The 23,959-nt window shown below is 41.6% G+C and overlaps 2 protein-coding genes across 3 annotated transcripts; both read right to left on the bottom strand.

The window, feature by feature from the left end:
* Positions 1-245: 245 nt before the first annotated feature.
* Positions 246-3,417, bottom strand: txndc9 (thioredoxin domain containing 9). Of its 2 annotated transcripts, none has more exons than XM_008296384.1 (5): positions 3,328-3,417; positions 2,067-2,274; positions 1,268-1,386; positions 776-1,030; positions 246-685 (listed from the first exon to the last, which is right to left on the bottom strand). In XM_008296384.1, the coding sequence occupies exons 2-5, from the start codon at positions 2,238-2,240 to the stop codon at positions 565-567; spliced, it is 669 nt and encodes a 222-aa protein (XP_008294606.1). In that variant the 5' UTR covers positions 2,241-2,274; positions 3,328-3,417; the 3' UTR covers positions 246-564. The 2 variants fall into 2 exon arrangements, with proteins under 2 accessions (XP_008294606.1, XP_008294607.1); XM_008296385.1 differs by lacking the exon at positions 3,328-3,417 and adding an exon at positions 2,656-2,722.
* An 828-nt stretch (positions 3,418-4,245) lies between these two features.
* Positions 4,246-20,288, bottom strand: rev1 (REV1 DNA directed polymerase). The gene is made up of 22 exons (XM_008296383.1): positions 19,988-20,288; positions 18,105-18,180; positions 15,571-15,703; positions 14,456-14,624; positions 12,952-13,395; positions 11,932-12,788; positions 11,413-11,511; positions 11,164-11,280; positions 10,929-11,055; positions 10,360-10,488; positions 10,105-10,259; positions 9,900-10,019; positions 9,575-9,795; positions 9,310-9,482; positions 8,970-9,199; positions 8,703-8,881; positions 8,345-8,611; positions 6,901-7,000; positions 6,586-6,791; positions 6,301-6,451; positions 6,109-6,211; positions 4,246-6,008 (listed from the first exon to the last, which is right to left on the bottom strand). The coding sequence occupies exons 2-22, from the start codon at positions 18,168-18,170 to the stop codon at positions 5,897-5,899; spliced, it is 4,158 nt and encodes a 1,385-aa protein (XP_008294605.1). The 5' UTR covers positions 18,171-18,180; positions 19,988-20,288; the 3' UTR covers positions 4,246-5,896.
* Positions 20,289-23,959: the final 3,671 nt, after the last annotated feature.

Genomic DNA, 23,959 nt, shown 5'->3' with positions numbered 1-23,959 from the left:
TGAGATGACATTTTTTCAGCTACAAAACAATAAATATCCCTGTGTGGGCTTTTAACGTTATTTATATCAATGATGAAATGTTGACTTTTATTGAGTCATAGTGTCACAGATTTTGTTTTCCAGAAACAAAGGGCCAAAAACAAAACATGATCACTCGGTGCGATCAGTATTTTACAGCCACCTCTTGCAAGTACTTCACCTGTGGCTCTATAAAGAGGAGTAATACAAAAACAACAGGAGCACAGTTTTTTTTTTCATTTCTTTTATGCTTTTTATTAAGTTTGCATTAGTTAAGTCAAACTCTTGCTACAAGGAAATGTCATGTAAAAATGTATTCAGATGTTAAATCACAATCTTGGCACCCACATGCTAAATGAGCAGGCTGAATGAAACATGCCAACTGATTTCATAAAATAATTCCACACATATGGTAAATTAAAACACAGAAATTAACGCAATGAATAGGTAAGTCACAAAGAGAAGGAAAATGAGAGCAGGCTGTCCGCTAGACTGTTATTAATGAGGTAGCCCTGAGAGAGAAAACCAGCTAACTGTCAAAACTTTTCAGTCATCTCCAGAATCTGAATCTGAGTCGTAACCTCGCCCTCTGATGGTTTTCTTCTCCACTTTGGTGAACTTTGTGCCTGATCTCTGCGTCATTGTTGGGGGCTCCATCAGGTTACCACTAGGACGGGAAAAAAGAATGTAAGTTGAATAATAATAATAAGCGCTTTACTGTAATTCTGTTCGTCCAAAAGGTCAAGCAGTGTCTCACCTGTAGTTGATGACATCTGCACAGCCAAGTCTCCATTCAAGCATCTCGGTGGGAAACTCATCTGTGTTGCCCAGGTCAGAGAATCCAACCACATAGTCCTTCGTTTTTCCGTCTATCAGCAAAGCCAGCGTAGGAATGACTTTAATGCGCAGCCTCTCTGTCAGAAATGGGGCCTTTTCTACATTCAGCTTGAGGAATTTGGTCTCCACGTGCTTCTTTGCCAAGATGGCCAAGTGTTTGTCGAGGATCTTACATCTAGATTTAGGGGATGGAAGACAGAAAGACAAGTTTAGTGGCATGATGATCACATACTGCAGCGACTAAATTTTAAACACGATAACACTGTAGGAACACACTGAAGCAAAGTCTGAGCAGGTCTGATTTCTATGCATTCTTTGAAGCGATTAAATTAGGGATGAAAATGAATCATTCATAGCCCTGTTGCATCTCTTAGTGGCTATATTCATATAACTGTATGGACCGGGGACTCACCTGAAGGTTGAATTTCTGTAGAAGTGGCAGACAACATTCTTGCTATCTTTCACCTCACCGAAAAAGTCTTTCTCACTGGGGACTTCTCTGTACTCCCCATGGCCTTTGGACAACCACTCCTTAAAAGCAGAGAGATCAGATGAATAACAGAACAAAAGATTTCTTATAGAGGAAAAAAATGGCTTTCATGTCAGAGCACAATGAGAACAAAAGACTTCCTTTGCTGGTTAGTTGGGAGCATGAACAATGACCCATATTCCAAATGAAATATCCACTTCCTGATGTGTAAAATAAGTTCAGAGCAACATTTAGTCCATAAAGTACTCCAGGGCTCCCACAATGGTCCTTCAGACAGGCGTTCCACTGATTACAAAACCGGCTTCCATGCTCATTTTTGTAGCATGTATTCTGTTAATGTAATCTAAAACAAACAACTGTCTAATTTTCACTGCAGCTTTGCCATAAGCAAAAAAATCCCTATCTAACTATATGGCTCTGTTAAGAGACAAGTTTGGGCAAAAAAAAAAAAACAGCACTGGCATAGACCTGTAATCTCTTCTGACTTAAGATTCTTTAACAGTGCCCAGTAATAGCATTCAAAAACTCCCACAAAATAAAGGAACATTTCCACGTACAACAAAACATTTTCTGCAGTGGATGCTGGTAACAGGTGCATGTACTTAGTGCTTCAGATGATTTTATCCACATTAAGAATTGGTCACAGTGAAGTAACACAATACACTGTATCACTGTATCAGACACACAAATGCATAAAAGGTGTCTAAAACGTCCCACGAACCTGCTTCTGTTTCTGCGCTTTTTTAAGTTGCTCTAATCGCCTCTCCTTCAGTCTCTCCAAGTCATCTTCATCCATATCATTCAGCTTGCTCAACTGTGCATCCACCTGCTCCTCAACCAGCTTGGCTGACTGCTCCAAAACCTTTGTTATGATGTCCATTGGTTGGTTGGCCATTGTGGTCTGCTTGGTGTGAAAACTCTCTCAGAATCTGAGGAGATAAAGAACAGATAATGTAAGCTGAGACATAATATCAGGTCACACAAAAAATGAATAATGAGCAAGTTTAGGCACTGTAATGAATGTTTAAAAAAAACAAAAAAACAACAACAACTAGGTTTGCAACATAAACTGCACCCTCAGTTGGCAGTTGTCCACCCAGCTAAAACAAATGCAGTCTAAAGGAACAACTGTAGTAAATCCCTTTGTCACTGGATTTTTAATGTTCAGCTTTGTTGAAATCTTCAGAGATACTCATTTAACATTGTGCTCATTTTGGAGGCTGCAGTTTGTGATTATTCCAAACTGTATTGTCGATGGATGTTCAAGGTTCCATAGTGTGCCGATTTCAGTAAATTAATGAAAGTCTCACATGTCCCCGGAGTGTATCTTTAAATCTTAGTGTTGTCTTTGCTGTAGCTTTAAGTGCTTGAGCTGCTGCTGTTGCTGTCCACGCTCCCTTCAGAAAGAAGACAGTCTGCATTTGTGAGTGACAGCACGGAGCAAAACAGAGCATAGATGATAAACTGACAACTCAGCGCAACTGGCATCCGTAACCAATACATGGATGCCAGCTGCCTTAACATGAACTGCTATTTTTTTTTTTAAATCACCAGCTGTGTGAATAACGAAGGGAGTAAGTGAGAGGCTTCTATCATCGGGCTAACGTTGGAGACAAAGCCATGGTAACGACTGGACACGCCTTTTTCTGCCGGGTGCTAGCTAGCGCTAACCTAGCGTCAGCGACCTACTTAGTCACCTGTTACAACTGCTAATCGCTGGACATTTCCTTTTCTCCCTTTCCGTTGAGGTAACTAATAAAATGTGGCTGAGAGTACTAACTTCTGCCGGAAATTAAAAATACATCTAGAACTTATGTTAGCTTGCTATGCTAGCTGGCTAACGTTAGCCCTCCGATTGTCGTAGACGTTCCCTCACCAGAGAAACTCTTGCTCCGCGTTTGGGTGACAATAAACGTCAATGGTGGGCTGTGTTGCTATTAAAATATGCAAAGATAAAACCAAACCGCTGTTAGTGCTATTACCTGGTGAAGTGACAAGAGCCCGGCGGTACTTCAGTTCATGCGGGAAACGGTGAAGACAACGTCACAGCAGGCCCGTCGGATGTCACACAACTACATCCGGGCAACTCAGGAAATAGAGGAGAAAAAAGAAAAGCGTTTTTAAAATTTGTGATATAATATTTAACTGGATAAATACTATTTGTTTAATATTATTCACAAAAAATAATGCTATGAAGAGATTTTTTTTTTAAATTAATGTATATTTTAACATATATTTTTATGTTTTAAAATTGTATTTTAAAATATATATATTTAAACACCACATTTGCTATAAAAAATTCTAATATTTGCATTATTTTGTAAATAAACTCTAATCTCTCTGTATGTAAAAAAGCAATGTAATTTATTTTTTTATTTTTTTTAAATACACGTTAGTCTATAGTTATCAAGAATAATAACATACTATTACAAAAATTGGCTACCATGATAACTTAGGAGAAAAGCCAAAAATAAAATAAAAATGTAACAATCTAAACTTTCACATGACACACACACACACACACTCACTCTCTCTCTTACTACTGGCACCTACAACCACGAGCAAATGCTTTAACATTTTAAGCCTGTAAACACTGCAAACCTAAAAAAGGGAAATAAAACTTTATACTTCAATTTTAGTGTTTTGAATATCAAAATATTAAATATTGTTATAGTCATATAACCCTCACCATCAAATCTGGGATGTGATGCAGATACAAATGAGCACATTTTATTAGATAGGACATCCTTTGCTATTTCTAGTTATATGAGTAAGAAATAACATAGCTTCCAGTTCTACAAAGATAACTTTCAGGACCAGAATTACCTCGGTTGAACACCTTTCCCTTAGTGTGGCTGCAACGTGAAAAAAATTAAAATAAACTGACAAAGACACATGAATTAATACAGAGTTTAAGGTTTATTACCAAGACTTAGAAAACTTACAAACAAGTTCACAGCTTCAGGTCTTCAGGCACGAGCCAGTTTAGAGAAGACAAGACTGGCCAATTTGAACTTCTGGCCATTCCCTTCAGGAAAGATATGACAGGTGAAGAGAAGCAACATCTTGAAAGTGAGTGGAGACCCGCACATTCTGAATTACATTCATTTCAATAAGTTTAAAAAGATGACAGACTGATTTGGTTTGCATATAGAGAAACTCCTTTAAACAAACGTGTCAGCCGCACGCATATTATCTTTTAATGGTGAGATCACAAGTCAGCCAGCCAGCCAGCCGCATCTGCTGAGTATTTCTAATAACCCATCATAAAAGTTAACTTCACAGAAATACAACAATGTAGCCACAAGCCATACAAGTGTCTCCAAGGAGGGAATTACACAACATGGAGTTAAAAATCAGATCACCTGTTCCTATGCAAATCCAGCATTATTTCAATATTTAGACTTTATGAAACCAGTGTAAACACACTCAAATACTCGATTAACTCCAGATACAAATGCTTTATGAAGTGTTACGTTACCTTGAAGGGACATCTCACTTGATTGTGATAAAAAATAAATGCATAGGCTACTTATTGATTGCCATAACCCCTGCTAATATCCTCCCGAATCAGAGTGCTACTGAGAATCAACAGTTAACCTCATATGAAGAACTTTGGCCAGCTTCTGATTTCCATGTCGGAACACTTAGAAACGATTAAAGAGTGAGAAGAGTTACAATTTAAAGACTGTTACTAAGAATTCACTACTGGTAAACAATACAAGAGGTAATTCCTCTACATACATGTTATTTCTTTTAAAACTTTTAACAAGAATCTTTAAAAACCTTATTTACACACTGCAATAACAGAGTTTGGCACTTTTTTCCTTTTTTTTTGTATTTTTTTTTAAGAGACGATACTACTGTATGCAGCAGTCGTAGATACTTCACAGATAAGTGCTAGTGTCAAGGAGCACCAAACAAAACAATGTTGAAAAAATATTAGGTCTTTTTTTTGTTCTACCATTTCTATCATTTGTCTGACGTACGAGGAGTGCTACGAGGCTAACAGATGCTAAAACTGGCAGAATATGCTTTGTGTCTAACTTGATAAAGTGTTTAATCCATGGACAAACGAGGAAAAGTCAACTGCTATGTCAGACACTCACCAGGAAAAGAGAAATTCAAAATCTTACAAGGCCTGGCTAATGTGGATGTGTAAGAAATAGATAAGTGCTGCCTGCAAAAACCTGCAAAAAAGATTTTACACATGAAAGGAAAGTATGAAAAACGATTGAATTTGCAAAAAGCTGCTACGATTATCACTGTTCTGGGTTTTGTTGAGTAGATTTCCAGTACATTTTCTGTCCTTGAGTTTGTGTTACTTTTAACTAACTTACTTGGAACTTTTACTACTGAGTAAGTGCAGTAAATGATGTGTTGTATATACTTTCTTTCAATACTGTCACGGCTCTTTCTCAGAAGAGAAAAGAAGAAAACTCTCATCTAGATGTCATAATTCAGATCATTCAGAATGCAGATAACCTTTGTGAAAGTAGCAAAACAAGATCGTGGTGATGTAGTGATGACACATAATGTTTCATTTCTTCTTCATGCTATCTTCAGGGTGCTGCCATAAGCCTGCTGTACAACCACCTGCACGTTGTCCAAGATGAAGTCAAAAGCCATGCTCCAAACAGACTCCACAGACTGCTGCATGATCCTGCAGAAAACAGATCAACAGGCAACATGAGGAATAAGAAAAGAAAAAGTAGAAATAGATAAGTAGATAAATGGAGGAAGCTACATTGTGCAGAACTCACCTTTTCATATATTTTATAATCAAATCCAACCTCTCCAGATCTTTGTCCTCAATCAAATCGGTGCAGTATTTCACCACCTGCAGGATGTCCTCCTCCATGGGTTCTAACAGAAAGTAGGAAATTATTAAAGACATGGAACAAGACCAGAGACAACTACATGTAGTGAAGTTATATGTGCTTTTCACTGTGTACCTGTTATGGTGGTGACCCATTCTCGAAGAAGTGTTTTAATGTCTGTTAGGTCACAGGCTCCGGCCAACGCTGGAGCAGGACGAGCGATCAACTTCGTCACCGACTCTGGGATGTCCGGCTTTAAGGACGATGTGGAGGGATCAGTTTCAGTCTGTGAAGTTAAAACCAGGAGTTATAAACATTTAGCAAGTTCCAAACTGCCATAAACTGTCTATCATCACAATCTGCCACCATAAAAAAAAGAAAGATTTTCATCTTCATGTGTGAAACCGTTGATCGACTCACCTTTAGTAGGTCAATTGGCTCCCGTGCCTTTATAGCAGGTGGTAGGGTTTTGGCTGGACTGTTTGTCATCTGACGCTTCTTCAGGGGTGAAGCTCCTTTTTTAACCGGGCTGATTGCGTTCTTCCTCTTGTAGCGCCGCTTTACCCGACCAATGCCAAGTCCTACGCCAGACTGTTTCAGCTGCAACAGTGGATTCTTCTGCTCCACTGCAGAGAAACCAACACATCAAAAATTACGACTAAGATTGCGAGCAATCTTACACTTCTGGTAAAAGCAAAAGCGATTTCCAGACAACTAATCCACATATTGACTTACAAATTTTCGCCTGAGTGTGGACGTTTGTTACGCGGCTGTAGGCAGACTTCAGCTCCTCCTGCAGCTCTTTGGGCAGCGCAGCAAATACGTCTGGATCAACCTGCAGTCAGAGAACCAGGAAGCTGAACATCTATTCAATACCAATGATATCAGCGTTGCATATTTTGAGAACTCACGATTATGACGTGCTCAAAACATGTCAGCACACTTTGGTCTCTGTATTGTGTTTACTAAAACCAAACTTAGCCCAAAAACCCGACAAGTGAATTAGTTTCTCAGATTCTCTTTTTCCAAGCTAGACTAGACACTGATGGTAAATAATTACATCACCTGAAAATGAGTTGATTACGTTCGACTTTCTGTGTGATTAGTTTGTGTACTTGTGGGTGCATTTAAAACGTCACAATACAAATGACAAGTTATCTAAAGAAATTAATTTCTAAACTACAATTAGGTTGTTTTCAATTATAGACCACAATTCTACATCAATGTTTTAGAAGAGATACGGCAGAAGTAGAAAATAATGAGCTAAGTTAGACTTGTTTGTAGTCAGCAGATACACAGTATGATGTCGTGTTAGAGTCAGCTTAAGTGTGCATGTGTTTCAGTAGAAAACTGGGCTTCTCTAAGGAATGTCGTTTATTTACATTAGCACAATTTCAAATAAAAGGCAGTGCAGTATTTTGCCTGTGGCTCAGTGTTATTTAATAGCGCTACACACAATGATGTAAAGACACTGAAGTGGGAAAATCTATATACTAAAACATCTAGGCTAGTTTGCCGCCATTTGACTCAGACCCACATAAGGTGATAAAAATAGCAAACCTCCACATAGCAAAAAGGCTATATAGGGCTTTTTAAAGTCTGAGACTATGGATCTCCCCACAGACAAAAAAGGCCTTTTCTATGATATGTATTAGTTTCTGGCTCTGGCAAAAAAAAAACTAGCCCTGTGATAGACTGACGACCTGTCCAGGGTGTCCCCTGCCTTCGCCCTGAGTCAGCTGGGATAGACTCCAGCCCCCCGCGACCCTAGTGAGGATTAAGCGGTGTACAGATAATGGATGGATGGAACGGAAAATTCTGCAACATTAGTGTACCTCACTGAACTACCTCTTTAACCATATGACACATTTAGGCTATTCTATGTGTTCTCTTTTGGATAACTAATTTAATAACTACTGTAATATTTTTTACTCCCATTCATTAAGCCTCCCCCAAAACTGTACAGAGATTTCCTGGGAAAGCAAACCTCCCACTTTGAAATACAATGGGCTATAAACTACTATCACAGAGTACATGTTTCTGTTCTACGGTAATGTTTAGAAAACTAAATGAAGCCTTTACCAATAAAATGTCCTGGTCTTCTCTGTTGCTTTTGGCGTAAAATTAAAAACCTTTCTAAAAATGGTGAACATCAAATCTCAAACTGTTGCATCCCTACCTGTGAAAAGTTCGGAAGTTCCAGTACAATTCCTGGACCGTCTGGCTGATTTGGAATCTGTAGAACCAATGTTCCTACAGGTGGAGTGTATAGTGCAGGTACAGAGGCAAGAGGAGGACGAGGAGGGGAGGATGGAAGAGAGTTAGCGGAGGGAAGCTGCAGACCAGCTGAATGGCAGTTGTTTTGTCTCCCGTCTCTTTTAGTCCACGACTGCTCCACTTGTTCTCTCAGCTCTGCAGGCAGGGCCTCCAGCACAGAACGATCCACCTGAGAGGTCACAAAGCAGTACAGTTTTGTTAAACTCATGTTATTGTTCAGCTCCCGTTTCATCAACAAGACATTTCCATCCAATCCTTACCTGTGAAGGGGATGGGACTTCAATACTGAGGTTGAGGCGTGTCCGACAATGTTTTGGAGTTTGTTTGCAAGCTGGCTGCTCTTTGCTTGTTCCTGGGACTGGCTCAGCAGGCGACAAAGGATGTGGAGGGGAGATAGCCAATGGAACTGTTGTAGAAGAAGTCTTTTCCTGATGTGTTTCTGCAGCATTTGTAACAATAGTCTGAGACTTGATGGGGTTTATAGACAACAACAACGATACAAACTGAATGACAAAGACAAGACAAACCTCTGTTGCTGGATTTGGCACTTGGTTCCTGGCCTATCAGCATATCTTTGATGGAGCGTATTCGTACCCCCTTATTGTCTTGGTGGACAGACTGATTTCGGTCAAGAAGCTGAACCTGGATGCCGATCCCTCTCAGGTCCTGTACCTGCAACTTCATGGCATGGAATAGCTTGATGACTGCGGTGGCAATCAGCTGTCCATTGTCAGTGGACTGAGCGAGCATCACAGTCCTGACAGAAGGTGAGACAAGTAAAGATGAGTTTACTAAGATACAATGACATGAATAGGCAATGGAAGGAGGACATTATTAATTACTGGTAACATGTAGTCTCTTTCTTACCTAGCTAGGTTATCACAAATGCCATGACCACCATATTTCGCTGGTTCCAATGGTGCTCCAACCTTGCGAACCATGACCTTCAGGGTGACTCTGCGACCCTTCAGTCCTGCTTCCTGTAAACGTTTTTGCACCTCCATGGATAAGTTAGTCAGGAAACACTCTGCTTCATCGACCTGGTGAGTGACAGAACAAAAGGCTTAGAATCTTTATGGCAAGTTAAGCAAGATTATACTGCACAGGATGAAGGAAGTACAGTAGGTCTAACCTTAGTGAAGCGAATGTTGTAGTTCATCTCAGCAGAGACAGACTTCCTCTCCTTCTCGTAGCGGACGGGCCGGTCATCCAGACCCCTACAGAAGCGGAATAGGGTTTGTCCAGTACGGGGTCCAAACTTCTTCTGCAGTTGAGATAAAGACACTTGCTGGAGATCCCCGCATGACCTCACACCCATAGCAGCCAGTTTTCTGCCCATAACAGGCCCAACACCTAGAAAAGAAAATGATATGACCATTTTATTGAATGTTTACTACACAAATGTTTAAAGGCTGCAGGTTGACGGCTACGACCAGCAGGTGGTGCTGTTTATCTACCTGGCAAGCTGGTCACTGGCAGATCCCTGATAAAATCATCCACTTCTTCAGACTTGAGGAAGTACTGCCCGTTTGGCTTGGCCTTACGTGTCGCCAGCCGAGCCAAAAGAATGTTGGACCCTGAACACATCGCATTATTCAGTAATTTCTAAGCTATGTCCACTGTGTTTATCTGATTTACAATATGGCCCAAACAGAAACTTACCCATGCCCACTGAAGCACAACATCCAGTTTTCTCGTGGATATCTGCTCTGATCGCTTTGGCCAGGACGTCAGGGTTGACGCCCACCTCAGCTAGCAGAGTCGAACCGTCTATCAACACTTCATCACAGCTGAGAGCCTCAATGTCATGGGTATAACTGTAAAGAGCAAACATTGGAGAAGTTAGGAAATGGAGATGTTATCTTGCATTGGAAAGGCAGGAAGTGCGTGAAATAGAGATATTAGTGTTGTTCTTACCTGGCCAGAATCTCATACATGTTTAGAGCCACTTCTTTATAGGCATCGAAATCATATGGGACAGACTGCAGCGTAGGGCACAACTGTTTTGCTTTGCCAAAAAACATCCCGTTCCTCACACCTGCCTGCCTGTGAAGGAAAAACATTTTTTAATTCACATTTCTGTTGTTGACTGCAAGGTGGCTCGGTGGTTAGCACAGTCGTCTTGCAGCTAGAAGGTTGCTGGTTCGCGCCCCGGGATATTTCTGCATGGAGTTTGCATGTTCTCCACCTGTAGCGTGGGTTCTCTCTGGGTTCTCCGGCTTCCTCCCAGATTGAGGCTAATTGGTGACTCTAAATTGTCTGTAGGTGTGAATGTGAGTGTGCTTGGTTGTCTGTCTCTAAGTGTAGCCCTGTGATAGACTGGCAATCTGTCCAGGGTGTCCCCTGCCTTCACCCTGAGTCAGCTGGGATAGACTCCAGCCTCCCCCGCGACCCTAGTGAGGATTAAGCGGTGTATAGATAATGGATGGATGGATAGATTCCTGTTGTTGGAGGAACAAGACACTAACACTCTGTGTTTATCTTACCTGGCTTCATAGCTGCAGGATGCAATCTCTGCCATTGAAAGAGAAGCAGCATCCTGGTGCACTCCGTTGGCATGAGACTCAGGACTTTCTTGAGAAGGAGTTCTGTGCAGATCATCGTCGGTACTCTCTGACAAATGGCAAGGACACACGTAGTTAGTCAGGTTAGGCATGTACAAGACATACACTGAGTCTGGCCTGTCATTCTCAGCAAACTAGTCGGACATGACGATCTCACCAGGTTGAGGATTAGTATATTTCCTCTGGTAGTACTGCAGCTCCACTTGAGGGTTAGCCCCGGGTCTCACAGGCACTCTGGCCTGACCACGGTTACTGGTTACAGCGACAGGCTTCCCTGCAAGAAAACCACAAATTCAACCAGGAGCACTGGCTGGATTTTTTAACATTATATCATCTATTCCTTGTGGATCATATAAACATGTTCTACTGAAAGCGCACATCTAAAAACAGACAAAAAAGGCCTTGCCTTTAAGCTCTGGTCGATGTCGAATCCCCACAGACACAAAGAAACAGTCCATGTCCACGTGGAGAATGCAAGATTTAACACTGGCTGGTGCCGAAGAACCTAACACAAACAAATATATAACGAATCATCAATGGACAGTTTTCAGAAAAATGAGACATCAAATTGTGTCACAGGTGCCTCCCAAAACACAGACGTGATATCACAGACAGCCCTTTGTTTCCTTTGTTAGGTTTTACAACTTGAGCATGCACTTACAACTGGGGATTCTGATACACAAAGATTCATTCAATGAAATATATTTTTTATATGTTCCCTTAACAGGGCATCTCATAGTAGGACAAGAGGACACATTTAGAGACATTGATGAGCAGGACATTCAAACGCCTAATTTCAACCAATGAAGCTGGAAAAGCCATGATACATTATCTTACAGCTCTGAGTCACCACAACTCTTGTTCCCTCTCCCAAAAAAAAAAGAGAAAAAAAAAAGAAGTTAGAAGAGCCCCCATCCTTTCCTACCTTGACTGTCTGTAGGTCGCTGGGAAACCAATTTCCTCAGTCGATCTTTCCCAGGAAAGCAGGCACCCCCTGCAACTTTCCGTTTGTTATGCAGTTCGTTGACATACTCAGAGAAGCCAGTCCTCCATGTGGAGATCTGATGCAAACGTGAGTGAGAGTAGAACTCGGAGATCAAACCGCCTGTCTGTTCTAGAAACTGAGCTGAAGACTTGGATGATGATAAGAACGACGACTCTCCGGCGGAAGGATCAGGTTTGGCCGTTGTGTTGGTTGTGCTGAGGGAGGCGGGATCAGATGAAAAGGCATTGTGGTGACTTCCGTTCAGTCGAACCGAAGAATGTGAAAGCGAGAGAGATGCAGGAGAATGTTGAGTTTTATCAGAAGTCGTGACAACTTGATTGGGTGTTTGGGGCTGTTTCGGAAGAAGGTGACTTTCGTTGGCTATTACAGCCTCATGGTAGGCGGGTGGTGGAGGTTTAGGTCGTTGCTCGGCTCCTTGTGAGCTGGATTGTTCCTCAAAATCAGGAAACTGGTCAGATTGCTTTGGAGGACTGTGGGGAAACTCATACGGGTCCGGCTTGGTCTGGAACTGCACTGGAGAACTCTGAGGTTTGTCTGGTGAACTCTTGACTCTGCTTTTGAGCAGGTCCCTGTCAGCAGAGGGTTGATCTGTAACAGGGGACAGGTCCTCTGGCTTTAAGGCACCATTAACAAGGTGAGTGTGTCCGTTGGTGAGGGGGGCTTCTTTCATCACCTTCGATGCCCCGGCAAGACAAGGATCATCTTTGCCACACTCTTGCATCTCATTGATTTTTGAATGGCTCATCACGTCCAATGAGGTCTGTAATAATCCGTTTCTGTGACAAAAAAAGGGTAAAGAAAATGTTTAATTTAATTTAATAAAAATATAACGTGTGCAAAAACTCTCCAATTTAGAAGGGAAAAATAAAACAATAAAAAAAAATTAAACCATTCAACCCATCACCTAAATTTACTCACTTTCTCACGTAGCATACTCACATTTTTAATTCCGCTTCCTGTGGGTGAGTGGACTGCGGAGACTTGTGTGGGTGCTTTGTGTGGCTCTGGTTAGACAGTGGGTGGGAGTGTGAAGGGTTTCTGTGCCTGGGGTCTGTAATGAGGTGACTGGATGCTGAATGACTGGGCTGGGGGGTAGCAGAGCGAGCTGTTGAGCCGTGCTGGATGGACTGAGGGTGGCTGTGGCTGGGGATAGGGACGGAGTTGTTCTGGCAGCCGAATGAAGACTGTTCATGGTTGAAAACAGAGGTCTGAATGTTGCGTTGTGGCAGATGAAGCTTTTGATGGGCATTCAGCTGAAGCGGCCCGTGACTCGGTCCTGCAATCTCTGAGGTCTGGCGTAGAGTCATGCCGGGGAAGAGCGGCCCTTTCTGCTTAGCATACAGCATGTACTGTAGATAGGGCAGGAGTCGCCCAGCCTTGATGCTATTATTAACAAAGTAAACGCATATATTTTCAGTTAGTATAATACAAAAGGATATTACATGTAGAAAATAGCCCCTTTCAGACATGAGAAATGACACAGTTCTGTCTTCATCAATCTGCTAAAGTGACAGCATGCTGTCATTCAGACATAGGTCACTTTTCCAGTAATGTGACTCATAGCTTCTTTCACAAATACTCCCCACACTGCTGGAGAGAGCCGCCATACACATGCAGTATTTATCAATCATGCAAGATTTAAAAATAAAAGAATAAAGTTGAGTATAATGTATAATAATGTAGTAACAAACAAACACCTAAATCTAAACCAATAGCAGCTTATCAAAGCTTAGTGTATTTATGATTTCCTTCACATTGAAAACTGTTCATGTGTGATGACAATATAACTACTATATTATTATCGCACATGATAACTAAAAAACTGTATTAAAAAAAAATCAGTGTGGCACTCTTTTGCTTTAAAGACGCTCATACGGATCCTTCTGCTGTCTCATGCTGCAAGTATTTGATAAATTCAGAGTAAAGACTCCTAAAAACAGCTGGAGGCAACAAACTAAACCGTGACTCCGTGCGTGACAGCTCACCTGCCTGATGTGAGGTACACGGCGTTCAATCCTGACACGGATTAAGATTTTCTACATGTCGGAGATAATTTATCATTTATAGGTAACTAATGAAGCTACTAGCGCTGCAAATGCACACAGCTCTTTTGCTTTGGAGATGCTCATGTGGATTCTGCTGCCGTCTGATGCTGCAGGTATTTAATAAGCTCAGAGGAAAGACTCTCTGGGATGTTTATGCGTGAATATTAGAGCTGAAATGTGGAAAACAACTCGAGGTGCCACTCCTTGTGCATGTCTTTCTGTTAATGTGCTCAGACTTGTGTCGTGTTAAAAGTGACACAGAAATGTTCCTAGATTTAGCCTCTTAAGATTGCCAATGCGACTCCTACAGAGAGCGCACATTCAGTTCAGCTGCTGTTAGATAAATGAAAAGGAGTGCATGTCTGAAAGGGGCTGGTATTATGATGCACTGAACTAACCTGTCAGTGATCCATTCTGGCCTGATGACTTTTTCCCCTTTGAGCTCCTGAATTTTGCTGTTGGGCAAATTATTGGCGATGATGTGGGTGGTCTTGGAGCGCGAGTAGTAGACATGGAACTGACCGCCATGCAGCATCATCAGCCTGCGTAGTTCATCTGCACTCGGCTCTGTTCGCAAAAATGAGACAGTTAGACAAAAAAAGAAAGAAAAAAAAAAGGGGGGGGGAACGATAATGACACCTTATTAAAACTCAATAAACACCTCCACCAGAGCTCAGTACACCTTAGGCACCTTTCTGACATGTACCCTCACACGGTGAAGGATGTCAGCTCAACAGGATATGCTACTGTCTTATTTCCCAGCGTCAATGTGCATCAATTCCCCAGAGAAGCTGTAAGTTTATCACGTCACTCTGGAACTGGCATCCAAGCTGCTGTATCTTGACATCCTTTGTCTCTATAATTAGTCCAGTGCGTGCTATAGACGTCAATTGACGCACATCAAATGATGTGGCATGTGGACAGTATATTGTACCAGATAAACTCCCTTTGATCTGACTTACTTCTACAATGTGAAGAATTAAACTACAGTGCTACCGCCATCACAAACTGAGCAGAAACCAGCGGCTTGATCACAGTGAAAAAAAAGGACGTCAAGCCATCTGAACAAAACAGTCAAACGCCTATTTATAGATCTGCACAAAACATCACAAACACAGCAAGAATGTGTCTGTACATGAGTAAATAAAATGAGTCAATAAATACAAACAATAACCCAAAAGAATGTGAAAGAAAACTTCATATATACACGCTTTCTTTTTACTCCATCTGAATGATCCTTTCTGCTAATATCCAACTTATGAGTTGATGTGTGTATCCATGGCAATAAGGATTGTCGTGATCTTAGAATTAAAAGCATTACACGCTTTTCAGTGCATTAAGCAGAATGCTTGCTTTTGCTCAAGTGCTCTTCTGGGACATCACTGGAGACAATTACAATTCCAGTGCCATTCTGTTCTTCATAAAGGACTGAATGAAGAAAGTGTAAGGAGAAAAGGAGCAGGTAAACCATAGAAACCACACAATCATATCAACAGCATGTACGACATGTTACCTGTGTATCCATTGACATAAATAGCCACTCCACCGAAGATGCTGGAGCGTGTTCCTTCCTTGAGCTTTTCTCTGGGGGCATCAAGTTTAAACTGCTCGTCCAGCTTAGAAACCTTGGCAGCCATGTAGCCGCCCTGCACACAAGAAAAGGAGCAGCGATAAAAGAAGGTCATTGGCAGGCAGAAAACAGGTGACAATCACAAACTACATCTTTGTGGTTTACGAGGTGTGTGAGAAGTTTTCGGGGTGTTGTGTCACAGGGTATATTTTTCACCCCCACTCTGCGTTTTTTCCTTTTGAGACTCTCCCCGCGCGTGTCTACAGAGATCTTGTGGGGTTTTTTTTTTTTTCGAGGAGGGGCGAGTTTTGGGGGGGGACGTGTTGTGTGTGTGTCCCTGTGACCGTGTGTGTTCTCATTGTGCTCTGCGTCTGCGAGTTTTTGTGTGTGAGGAGCATCTTGCTGTTGTGGCCCCCTCTCTCTTCTCCCCCCCTGTGTTTTTGTGGTTTTTTTTCCTCTTCTCCAAGCTCAAGGGGGTCATCAAGGGGACCCGTTTTGAAGACGTGGACGACATCAAGATGGCTGTGACGACGGAGCTGCGGAGGATTCTGGAAGAATCCTTCCAGGAGTGCATGGCGGTGTGGCAGAGAAGGCTGGGGAAGTTGTTAGACTCCAGGGGGATTACTTCGAAGGGGAAAATTTGTAGTTTGGATTTGAAATATATCTTTTGTGACATCAGTCCTGGAACTTTTCTGACATACTTCGTACATGATAACCATAAATGTCTGATTCATCATGAAGTTTCAACACATGACACATATATACAGTCATATTAATAAAAAAGACATAAGAGTGCATATAGTGTATGTTAAAATATGTAAAATGACTTGTCAGTTCCTTGTTTTAAAGGTTAAGAGAGCCATCTCTGTCATGTACTGTCCTCTGGATTCCATAGAGGACATGGGTTAAAGGAGGATGTTAGTGCAGCTGCCATCAATCTTGAAAAACACCTTTGATCCACTGTTTGAAACAAAGGGCGGCTTAAGCAACTTCTTCAGCAACAGGTTGCTAAACCCACAGTGTAAGAAGGAGCATAACTGCAGATCCTTCGTCATACTGTAACATGGTTGTCGTCTCCATCAATATCACCCACAACTTTTTTTCTGTATGTACAACTACTCACTTTCCAATGCAATGTTGTTGTTTTTTTTTTTCAATACTATTGTACAAAAACTATAGTGGGTGTCACCACTGCAGATCATATTTTTATATCTGACAGCTGTATAAAGTAAACAGAAGAACCTAACCAATACTGTATTTTAGGGGCTCTAAATGATCCCAAGCAGTTTTCTGCATCATGTCCTGAAAAATAAAAATGTCCTATTGATATATAGGTGACAGGCCATTACCAGCCAATAATATTGGCCAACTGATATATTGATCACTTTCTAGTGTATAGAGTTTTAAATGTATGACTTTCTCACTCTTTTTCTTATTTTGAAATGTTGTAACAAGTGAATTTCTCCTCTGGGAAGCAATTTTCTCCCATCTTCAGTTACATCGATATTATTGTCCACTTTCTGTCTAATCTGTTTTGGTATCTGTTACCGTTATTATGGGATGCTCTGTGCCATATGGAGTTCTCACAGCTGTGGTAAAGATCCTCTGCAGTCCAGCCTTTACTAATTAGACAGCGAGTTAATTACGTCCATTTTTCGCTGTTACAATGAGAGGGAGAGTAGGATGATGTACTTTTACATTGCCAGTAAAGCCCTTTTCAGACGTGACATTGCTGGCTTCATCAGTTTGTTTAATCGACGGCAATCTGTCATTCAGATATAGCTCACTTTTCCCTTAATGTGTTCCTCATGATGTCAGACTAAATTGAAGCTGAGAGCAGTTTCTCAGACTGTCCAGGTTTATTTATGATTTCCTGAATCACTGAAAATCCTGACCCCGTGTGATAACGGCGCTGCTGTTCCATTGTTCCACTGTGCAAATGTGTGCAACTTTCTTGCTTTGGAGTGCCACAGGGATCCTGCTGCTTTATGAGGTCGCAGGTCAGGAGAACAACTAAACTTCAGCTCCTGTTTATTGTCTTGCAGGAAAAAATGCCTCCGGATTACATTCATTATTTGTGAGTGTGATTCAAGCTGCTCAAGCTTAGTGTCATTTTTTATTTCAGGAAAGTTTTATTATCATAGATATTACACTTAGTAGTCTTATAGATTTTAAACTATAGAGCAAAGTATATAAGAAAGGTGTGTTGTCATGTTGGCACCCAAACTCTATTTTTTGCTCTCCGTGATGTTTTTGGACCAATTGGGTGCAGTTCAGTCTAGTATCGCATTACTAAGTCCGACTCAGTAAGGTTGCTGTTGTGACTTTTACAGAACGGTGATCGCTGTGCTTATTCAAACATGAAATAAACACTTTCTGTTGCTGTCAGATTAATGGTAAAAGGTGCACATCTGAAAGGGCCTTGCTTCATACTACAAAGTGAACATGGATAGTGTAGGTTATAACAGCATACTCACCCTTTCAGCCCAACCATTGTCCCCACCGGCATTGGCTTTCTTCTTCATCCACCCATCTCGACTCATACTGAGCTACCTGAAAGCACAGGAGGGGAGATATTAGTCCATATTGAGACATTTCAAGTCAAAAAACACGCATAGATACCAGACTGCAACAGCTTCAAGCTTACTGAACTTAACAGGTCACGAGTAGATGTTTTTAGTAGGGATCGACTGATATTGGTTTTTAAGGGCTGATGCGGATGCCTGTTATTGGTAATCAAGCAGATATTTGGAACGGATACACATTAAACGCAATGTTTTAACAGTATGTGATAGCAGAGAACTTGTCATTCATAAGTAGGCTTCTCCATCAACAAGATTAACTAGAATGGAATATTTAAAATAGAAAGAGGAGTGATTCAATTAGGATGTTCTCCCCTGTTTATGTTGGATCGCGTAAGGGTGGCTGTGGCTCAGGTAGTAGAGCAGGTTGTCCTCCAACCACAAGGTTGGCGATTCGATCCCCCGCCCCTCCACAGGTGAAGTGTCCTTGGGCAAGACACTGAACCTGAAATTGCTTCCAATGGCAGGCAGCACCTTGCATGGCAGCTCTGTCACCACTGGTGTATGAATGTGTGTGTGAATGATAAACACATTGTAAAGCGCTTTGGATAAAAGCACTATATAAGTGCAGACCATTTATCACGTGAGATTTGTCTCCTGCTCTTCTCTACTTTCTTAATCTCTCAGTGTTCTATCACTTTGATTGCCCACTGAGATCAATATCTTTAATCACTATTAATTATTGTTTTCCAGACTCTTGTTTCACTGTAAGAGGCGCTAATTTGCAGTTTGTGTTAACATCTTCCATTTCTTGTCCAGTTTTTGCAATCTCATTTATGAGTGACTACAGACAGAGAGGTGGCTCCATTAGATCTGAAGTAGCAGCACAGTTCATGAATCAGTTCAATGATCAGTTCAGAAAAATACAGATAGCAATAGTCAATCATAATCAATAATTCGAAAGATGCTGGGTGATAGTGGATCTTTTACTTGGTCTAAATAGCTTTCCACAATGTTAGATAAACTTCATGGATCCCTCACTGGGTACATGTTACAGCAGCTAGATGAAGCAGCTTTCCCAGCATGATGAACTGTCATGTGGATATGTGCAGATATGACATGATGAATGCACATATGGATGTAAACATACACATCCTAAAGTGATGCTGGATGACAATACCAATCAAATGCATGACAAAGATTTCAAATAAAACCTCAGCTATTAGGTATTTGACATTCCATTGTGACAATCTGGAGAAGTTCATTTGTTTACAAAACTTTCTGGTGAGCATGCCAAAGGACTCAAACACTGTTGACAGGTGACATTTAAAACTGCTGTGAATTTAAGTGTGTAGAGAAACGTCGCTGTAGCATAAACGTGGTTCTTGTTGGGAGCAGGCTACAGAGGGGGAGAGGTTGGAGTCCAAGGGCATGCCCGGGCAGGTCCTCCGCCACTGACAGGTCGCTCACAACAAAGCCCCATGTGGCACTTTTGTCACTACTTCTTCTTGTTCCATGTAGCAGCTAGCTAGCGTTAGCCTAGCCGCCGTGAGCGACGCTTGGCTGGTTAAACATGCATGTCGCTGCGCCACTCAAGCCCGGCAACACCGTGTCAGCCGAGGCAGGCGAGGACACGGAGCAGGAGCTGTCCGTGTGGAAGTGTCTCCACTGTACTTGCTAACAATGCATGCGAGATTAGCTACCAAACAATGAAGCGGGCTGTATGACTGTGTAACTTCGGCACGGTGTTAATCACGGGTGTAAACAAACAGCGCTCCCCCGGCGACTGTTCCGACATGAGAAGTCACTTGTTGTTGTTGTTGTTGTTTTTTTCTTACCTTTTTTATCCTGTCAGACTCGGTTTGTTAGCCTCAGACTTCTCCCTGCAGATCAGCAGAAACGTTGTGTGCGCGCTGATTAGGTTAAACGAGGTAAGAGCAAAGCAAAGCGAAATGAGGATCCTCCGGACGCTCGGCTCGACTCCTCGGCGCGGACTTTGTTATTCGGAGAACTCCTTTCGGTGAACCGAGATGCCTTTCAGTTTGTCATGCCGCCACGCCATGGCTCTTGAACATTTTCGCTCACCCTCCCAGTCCTTTCGCTCTCCATTTCAACCGCCTGATCCCTCCGCTTTCTCTTCTGTCTCGGTGAGCGTCAAGGCAGGCGAGCTAACGCAGGTAGCTTCCGGTTAGGTTTTTCAAACTAAAACATGAGTTGACCTGACGACTGTGGAGTCATGTTAGACTTCGACAAACTTTATTGATCGACAGGGGAAATTGTTTTATCACAGCAGCACAAAATAAATAATTACATAAGTGGCAGAACATTACCATTTGTGCCCAGTAGAGATCATCAACTTGTCAAATGTGAACCCCAGCCATCTAATAACAGCAGATTCTGTTGATGTTAGAGGCCTAAAAAGTTGGTGAAACGTCAACCATATATCTATTTGTATCTCAACCTGGCCATTCAACTATTTGGATAAACTGGAAACAACTTTGTCTGTGTCGTCACTAAACCCCTTAGCTGTGGAAGTTATGTTTTTGGAGATATTCAATAAAAAGATTTTGTTTGTTTAGGCTGAAATTAGAAGAAAAAAAAATCCCAGGTCTGATAACACATGGAACCCTGAAAATTCAGACAAAATAGTTCAAAGAAATTAGTTTTGGGTCCCAAACAACAGAAAACCAAAAAGTTGGGTTGTATCCAATTGTTTGCTTCCGTAACCTCAGAAGACCTGAGCACTTGTTTGATATGCATTTTTTTTAATATCTCTTTTTTTTTCTTGCTATTTGATCAGATCAAATAGCAAAGAGAATAAAAAATTAAAAATATATAGAAAATAAAATAGATTTGAAAAAATATCTATATAAAAAATAAATAGCAATAAAAAATAATAAAAATAAAATAAAATGATAATAATAAGAATGAAAATAAGAATAACAATAATAATAAAATATTGTGGTAATATAACCCAACATGTGATGTCTACGCATGCGGACGCCAGGTCTAAAGAGGTTAAGTCTGGGCTCGACTTGGCCCCTACTGTGATGTTTCACCTGCAGTAACATTTTGTCTTGCGTAAGCTGTATTTTACTTTCTAAAACAAAATGCGCTCAGCTTCCTGCGTCCATGCATCTTTTCGTAGCGAGCTTGCCTCCTGTCGTCCCCCGGCTTCTTGTTTTCAGCTCCAAGTTGTGCTGTAACACTGCCACTATGCGGATAACCGAGTACATGTCACCTGAATTGACCGTGAGAGTTCCTGGAGGCTGTGTGAGGTTCGGGTTTGACCCAGTCGCTCTGACACATCCGCGGCACTTTTACGCACAGGTTACGCACATGTTACCTGCTGGTGTGAAGCTGCCGTGTTGGTTATGACGCGTCAGGACGGGGTTTGTGTACATTGTGTTCATGCTTGCTTTCCTGCGGCAGACGGTCTATAGGGAGCAGTCTTGCGTTTTTTTCCCCTCCCGGTGTGTATGTGTATGTGTGTGTGTATGTGTACTGTCTGGCTCGGGTGTCCTCAGATGGCCGGTTCGTCGCGCAGGCAAGTAACGGCCGTGACGCAGAGGCACGTGCAGGACGAACGAGGCTGCAGCGTCACGGCGGGACGGTGGACCGACAGCCCCACAGACACACACTGAATTCTAATAATAACAATCAAAAGAAATAGTCATAATAAAACAGCACCATATGCACATTGCAGAGTCATCACGCCGTGAAATAAGCCGCTCTTGGCTCTGACCCAGCTGCAGAAATCAACCTTTCACTGCTTTGTACGTCAGTGGCTGATCTGATCCCGACACGTGATCTATTAGCTCTTTTTTAAGATTAATTAATTCAGCAGAGGACAAACTGTCAACTACTTTTCAAATCTCCTTCATGAATACACGCAGCTATCTCTGTGCTCCAGAGAGTGGAGTAAAGTAGGTCACAGCCCAGGAAAATAAAAAATAAATGTGATCTGTTTGTTGGATTAGTTTGCAACAAACCACATAGTTCACAGAATAAAAAGATGCCATGAATGCTGTTGACCCAAGGCTGGTGGTGTCCCGAAATGATCCCTCTTATTGGTTGTTCTCTGTTGCTATGGTACCAGACAGGCTGTTGGCATTCTATTATATTTTTCTCTAAAAAATTGAAAACTTTGACTCTTTCTTAATGTATTTAATTTTTTTAGTCAAACTCTCAGGTCTCACCAAAGCCCAGTTTAGACATTCTTTCTAATGGTTGTCGTATGAAATGTATCAGATACTGATCTGAATGTGAGGTTTTAACTACAGGGGTCGAAAGGTTATGATCAGATTTGATACTCAGCATTTTTCTTGTTATCAGTTTCATGATCTATGTAGTCTGTATACGATGTTATCTATATAGTAATTAAAAGGCTTTTCAACAAAGTTTGGTGTTGGAGTTTTTCTCAATTTTGACACCAAGATTCTCATTTTTACTGCAGATATAGGAAATATCAGTTTCAAATATTAGCTACGGGGCTCCTTAATAACAAATATTTGCTATTGGTTTGGAAAAAAAACATATATGAATTAAAATCATCCTTTAGATTGCATTTCTCCTCCTGCTCTCTATGTCCACATAAATATGTATCTAAGTACTCTCTGTACAGCAGGACCTCAATATAGCAGCACTCAGAAGAACGATCATGCGTGAAAGAAGCCCTGAGCCAGCGTCAGGAAACGACTTGATTTGGAAACGTGACCTGTTAGCTGTTAGAGAATAATGAAGGCGACAGAGGATCCTTATATAAATGTGCAGCTGCCTTTATATTAAGAAGAGTGGAATTAAGCAGCCCAGGGAGATAAGAATAAACGCCGTCTGTCATTGGAATAAAAGATGCCATGGATGCTATTGACCCAAGGTTGGTGGGTGTCCCGAAGAACCCGCCTTATTGGTTGTTCTCTGTTGCTATGGCACCAGACGTCGGATGCTGAAGCTTCATCCGCGACATATGTGTTGGTGCAGCAGTAAGTGGTTGCAGTGATGGAGAGTCAGAGGGGGTGAGGGATGTGTGTGTGTGTGTGTGTAGGAGATGTTTGCAGAACTGACTGTAATAGTCACCTACTGTGTGTGTGTGTGTGTGTGTGTGTTACTCATGTTGTGGGGACACAAATCTGTTTACAGTCACATTTAGAAGATGAAAGCAAGTCCCTATGAGCTCAATTGTTACATTTTCGAGTGCAGGCTTGGTTTAAGGTTTGGGAAGGGCTAGGCGAGTAGTAGTTAGGTTAGAATAAGTGTTCAGGAAATCAATGTAATGCCCTCGGAAGTGATGGAAACGCCACTTTGTGTGTGTGTGTGTGTGTGTGTGTGTCACTGAGAGCAAGAAAGCCAGAAAAGGTGAGAAACAACCTACAAGATCCTCTACCTTTACGTGACAGTTACATCAATAGATGGAAGCACCCTGCCAACAAAGTAGTGATTAATATAGCTGAATTTAAAAAAGACAATACAATTTAAAAAAAGCAGGCTATTTGGTGACTGAGTGCATCTGGTGCATCCTTGTTCATAAATCCTTACCAAAAATTATGCAAAACCACAGTATTAAAGAACAGCCGTCTGCATGTGTACACCTACACTCATCAGTTTATTAGGTATGCCTGGCTGAAAGTAATGCAGTCTAATACAAGACTTAAGAACTGACTGATGAAGGATTTTCTAAAACCAAAGCAGTTGAAAATACAAACTGCTCTGTTGCCTGACAATGATCCATTCTTTCTCCAGCGAGAGCACAAACAAACAGTGGGGCAATGCGACTAAATACATTTACTCAAGTACTGTACTCAAGTCCAATT

Source organism: Stegastes partitus, unplaced genomic scaffold, assembly GCF_000690725.1.
Source record: "Stegastes partitus isolate 25-593 unplaced genomic scaffold, Stegastes_partitus-1.0.2 Scaffold1125, whole genome shotgun sequence".
In the NCBI taxonomy this organism is placed as follows: Eukaryota; Metazoa; Chordata; class Actinopteri; family Pomacentridae; genus Stegastes; species Stegastes partitus.
This window is presented reverse-complemented; position numbering and strand designations above follow the sequence as displayed.